The 5,104-nt window shown below is 51.9% G+C and overlaps 1 protein-coding gene across 1 annotated transcript in view; it reads left to right on the top strand.

The window, feature by feature from the left end:
- Positions 1-2,330: 2,330 nt before the first annotated feature.
- ENH_00051840 (hypothetical protein, conserved) overlaps positions 2,331-5,104 on the top strand; it is a gene marked incomplete at both ends in the record, with an annotated part of 4,895 nt that continues 2,121 nt past the window's right edge. Inside the window, 2 exons of the mRNA XM_013581341.1 lie at positions 2,331-2,649; positions 3,751-5,104. The exon at positions 3,751-5,104 is cut by the window's right edge and continues 104 nt beyond it. Of these exons, the coding sequence (XP_013436795.1) occupies positions 2,331-2,649; positions 3,751-5,104 (1,673 nt within the window). The remainder of the gene's footprint in view (positions 2,650-3,750) is intronic.

The following is a 5,104-nucleotide window of genomic DNA, read 5'->3' as shown; positions in this document are numbered from 1 at the left end:
CTGCTGCTGCTGCTGCTGCTGCTGCTGCTGCTGCTGCTGCTGCTGCTGCTGCTGCTGCTGCTGCTGCTGCTGCTGCTGCTGCAGCTACCTGCAGTTGCTGAAGAGGTCATATTTCTGGGCCAGCTGAATAAGCTTGAAGGCACTTCGGGCCCGAAAGCCCTGCTCTTTGGCCAGGAAGTAGTAGCGGTCAAGGCGCTCCTTTCCCTTCTTCTTCCGCTGCTGCGAACGACCCATCTTCTGCTGCTGCTGCTGCTGCTGCTGCTGCTGCTGCTGCTGCTGCTGCTGGGGGGGCTGCTGCTGCTGCTGGGGTGCTGCTGAGGGAGGGGGGGTGCTGCTGCTCGCGGCGATGAGTCTGGTGATGCTGGGGATGCTGCTGGTGGGAGTGGTGCTGCTGCTGCTGGAGATTCTGCTGCTGCTGCTGCTGCTGCTGCGCTGCTGCTGCTGCTGCTGCTGGGGGCTCGGAAGGGGCGGGCAGAGAGGCTTGGGGAAGGAAGACGGTGGGTTTTGGATGGAAAATAAAAGTTTGGAAAAGAAAAAGTGGAAAGGAATGAAAATTAAAATGAAATAAATGGCGAAGAGCGGCAGCGCCGGGGCGCCGCCATCGACGGAGGTGTAGTGACACCCCAAGCTGCCGCCTCAGCAGCTGCCAAAAGTCCTTCTTTGGAGCTCAAAAGGACTTTTTTTGTTTATTTTTTTTAAATTAAATTAATTTAAACGGAAAAGCCTTTTAAAAGAAGCTTCAGCGGCTCCGAATCTCCCGCGGGGCCCCACAGCAGCCCCCAGCGGCGCTGCATGCGCAGCAGCAGCCGACGGGCTGCAGAATAAGTTGAAATGAACTCAAAACAAAGAAATAAATAAAATTAAAACTCTATTTTTATTTATTTTAATTCAAAATTAAATATTTTATTTAAAACAAACAAAAATATCCACGAAGTCCAGTGGCCAGCCTGGCCGCCAGCAACAACAGCTCCGCTGCAGCAGCAGCAGCAGCAGCAGATTTGAAACTCTCCTCCTTATCTGAAAGTTTTGTTTTATTTCACTTTATTCGTTTTTTTAATTTCTTTTTTTATTTTATTTTATTTGTTTTTTCTTTGGGATGAAGTAATTCAAAAGAGCTGCTTAAAAGCCCCTCAAAGAGCCACAAGAAGCGAAGAAGCCACTTTTGCTGCTGTTGCTGCTGCAGCTGCTGTTGCTGCTGCAGCTGCTGTTGCTGCTGCAGCTGCAGCTGAAGTGCGACTGCCAGTCTTTCTCCAGCCCGCCACAAAGCAGCTGCTCTTCTTCGAGGGTTTAGGGTTTAGGGTTTAGGGTTTAGGGTTTGGCTGCGGTGCTGCTGCTGCTGCTTTGGGCCTCTCCTCCTCCCGCAGCAAAGCGAAGCAAATAACAAAATAGTAAAAAAACAAAATAATAAAATAATAATAAATAATAATAAATAATAAATAATAATAATAATAATACTAATAATTAACAATAATAATAATAATAATAATAATAAATAATAGTAAATAAAATAAAATAATAATAAAAGTAAAAGTAAAACAAAAGCTTGAGGGGTTTTCTCCTTCCAAAACACCCCGCCACCCCTCCCTCCCCTTAGGGTTTAGGGTTTAGGGTTTAGGGTTTAGGGTTTAGGGTTTAGCGTTCGAGTCGAACTTTGTCTCCGAGTTGTGCGTAGAGTTCCTTTTTGAGTTTTTCTGCTTCTTCGGATTTTTTTTTTATTTCTTCTTCTGTCTTTTTCATTTCTTCTTTTATTTCTTTTTTGTTTTCCTCCAAAGCCTCTTCAACACTTGCTGCTTCTCGCAAAAAGTAACACTCTCCTGCAGCAGCAGCAGCAGCAGCAGCAGCAGCAAATGCAGCAGCAGCAGCAGCAAATGCAGCAGCAGCAGCGGAGGAGGCTTTCTTGCAGCAGCAGCAGCGAAAGACGCCCTGCTGCAGCAGCAGCAGCAGCTAGCGAGCCGGCTGACAGCGGCAGCAGCAAACCAGCCCGTCTCGTAGCAGCAGCAGCAGCAGCAACAGCAGCAGCAGCAACAGCAGCAGCAGCAACAGCAGCGGTTAAATATTATTAATTAAGTGCCACAAATAAAATACTTTGCATGCAAATAATAACATTTAATAATATTTGTAAATTTGAAATAATAAACAGATATATACCACTAGAGACCCAGCAGCAGCTCAGATTTATGTAAGCAGCAGCAGCAGCAGCAGCAGCAGCAGCTGCTGCTGCTGCTGCTGCTGCTGCTCCAGCTGCCAAGCAGCTGAAGGAGAAACTCCTCCACAAAACAGCAGCAAACAAACAAAGATACTCCCACGCAGCCACCACACTTCATGATTGCATGCATTCAACTGCAACAAAAAGCAGCAGCAGCAGCAGCAGCAGCAGCAGCAGCAGCCGCAGCAGCAGCAGCAGCAGCAGCACAAGGGGTAGTCGCAGCAGCAGCAGCTCCCCAGCTGATCGCCTGCAGGCCCGCACTCGCCTGGCACCGGCGCTGCACACATGGCTGCTGCAGCCGCAGCAGCAACAACAGCAGCAGCAACAACAGCAGCAGCAGCAGCAGCAGCAACAGCAGCAGCAGCAGCAGCAGCAGCAGCTGACCAACGCGGAACCAGAGGTCGTCGTCTGCGAGGGTAATCTCGGCCTCCTCCTTGGCGTCGGTGAGAGTGTTGAGTTTTTTCTTGAGAGCAGCAACTCGCATTTCCATGGTTTCGAGATTGTGGAGGAGGCAGCTGAATCTGGAGAGCTTTTTCTGCGCCTCCTCGGGAATATCCACATCATTTATCATTTTGAAACTAATAATTGCAAAAGAAATCGAAAAAAATGGTTTTAATCCGCAGATTTCCGGCGAACTGCGCCGCCGCGCGCGCCGCAACTTCGGGTGTCTGCGCGTACACCCCGACACCGCGCGCCTCCCGCGACGGAAACTTCTTCACTTTGAAGTCCCGGCGAAGTTTAAAAGAAAAAAAAGAACTCCAATTAATTTAAATTGCAGAAATAAACCTTTTTCGCGCGAAAACGCGGCAGAAAAGGCCCGCGTCGGCACTTTCCAGCCGCTGCACTCCGCGCGCGCAGCCGGGCGAAATCCGAGCAGCTCAGGGGGAAAAAGAAGAAAAAAGGAATTTAAATGCAAATTCAAAAACAATTTAATTTCTTTTCACCTTCAGATCCTTTTTTCGGAATTAATTTCTCCCTTTTGGGGCTGCGACCTGTCCTGCATGCCCGTTGGCCACGGACTTGAACAAGTCGGTTTCCGCCTTTCCGGAGGCCTCTGGAGCCGAACTTTTCGCCTTTTCGCATTTAATTTTCCCTTTTTAATTCCCAAATTCAATTTAAATTCCTTTTCCCGTTTTTTTCCGCTTCTTCTCGCCGAGGCGCGCCCCCCGGCTCCCCTCCTCGATTGCGGCAGCCGCGGCGCCTCGCCGCGCGCCTCCGCCCCCAAACAAGCAAAACAATCCTTTTTTTGTTTATTTATTTTAATTTTTTTGTTTATTTGTTTTAAATAAACTCCAAATTGCTTTAATTAACTCCAAATGATTTAACGCGGCAGCGCCGGACGCCCGCGGGCGCCGCCGCAGCTGCTGCCGTCTTTTCGGGTGTCTTGACAGCTCCGCCGCCGCGTCTTCTCCTTTCTCTGCAGTTCTTTTGGAGAATTAAATCTCAAATTAATTTTAAATTAAATTTAAAATTAAAACTCAAATTAAATCTCAAATTAAGTCCTTTGGAATCCAAAATGCTCTTCAGTTCTGCTGCTGCTGCAGAGCAGCGCCAGCGGGGGGCCCCCCACAGCAGCAGCTGTCTCGCCAGCCCCCTGGGGGGCCCCCAGGGGGCCCCCTGCAGCAGGTCCTTTTCTTCTTTCCCTTTTGCTGCTCCCCTTGCTGCTGCTGCAGCAGCGTCCCCGTGCAGCGGCAGCTCCTTCTCTGCTGCTTCCTCTCCTGCTGCAGCAGCAGCAGCAGCAGCAGCTGCTGCTGCTGCTGCTGCCGACGAGGACTCCTGGGAGTTCTGGGAGCTGGAGGCGGACTGCGAGGGCGGGCAGCTCAGGCGCAGCAGCAGCAGCAACTGCAGCAGCAGCAGCAGCAGCAACTGCAGCAGCAGCAGCAGCAGCAGCATGGACCACTGGTCCACTATGACCACCGCTGAGGCCTTGCCAGACCCCCTGAGCCCGTGGCCTGCTTCGGGTGTACGTACACCCGAAGCAGCAGCAGCAGCATTTCCTTTTTCCAGCTGCGACTTTGAAATTCAAAAAAGTCCATTTGATGTCTTTTCGCAGCAGCAAAGTTGCATGCAGCAGCAGCAAAGTTGCATGCAGCAGCAGCAAGGCATGCAGCAGCAGCAAGGCATGCAGCAAGCTGCCCTGGCCCCAGACTTTGCTGCAGCTTCTGCTGCTGCTGCTGCTGCTGCTGCTGCGCTGCAGCCGTTGTCTGATTCTTGCTTCTCTTCTCACGAGACATATGAAGACCTTTTAGACTGGGAGCCGTTTGCTGCTGCTGCTGCTCCTGCTGCAGCAGCAGAAGATGCTGTTGCTGCACCCCCTGCTGCAGCAGCTGCTGCTGATGCACCTACAGCAGCAACAGCAGCAGCAGCAGCAGCAGCAGCAGCAGAATTTACAGTTTATAGACACGAACTGCAGCAGGCCCCTGGAGGGGCTGTGCATGCACTGCAGCTGCAGCACAGGAGTTTCGAGAGAGACTCAGGCGCAGCAGCAGCAGCAGCAGAAGCAGCAGCAGCACTGCGCAGCAAACAGCAGCAGCAGCAGCAGCAGCAGCAGCAGCAGCACCGTATATGGCGTGCGCTGCGGCGCGTGGCCCGGTCTTTGCTGCTGCTGGGCAACGCAGCTTTAAATATAGAGGAGAAGCTGCTGCGTCGCCTCTGCAACGCCCCCAGCAGCAGCAGCAGCAGCAGCAGCAGCAGCAGCAGCAGCAGCTACGGGAGTGCGCTGCGCCTGACTGAGGTCTCCGCGTCGCCCCCAGCAGCAGCAGCAGCAGCAGCAGCAGCAGCAGCAGCAAGGGTTGAGGCCCGCGGCTTGTGGCTGCTGGAGGAGCAGCAGCTAACAGCAGCAGGAGAAGCAGCAGGAACATTTTTGCTGTCGCTGTTTCTCTTTCTTTGTGCTGCTGC

The sequence above is a fragment of the Eimeria necatrix genome, genomic scaffold (genome assembly GCF_000499385.1).
Source record: "Eimeria necatrix Houghton genomic scaffold, Enh_scaff40, whole genome shotgun sequence".
Lineage (NCBI taxonomy): Eukaryota > Apicomplexa > Conoidasida > Eucoccidiorida > Eimeriidae > Eimeria > Eimeria necatrix.
Note: the sequence above shows the minus strand (reverse complement) of the source record. Positions and strands in the feature narration are given on the sequence as shown.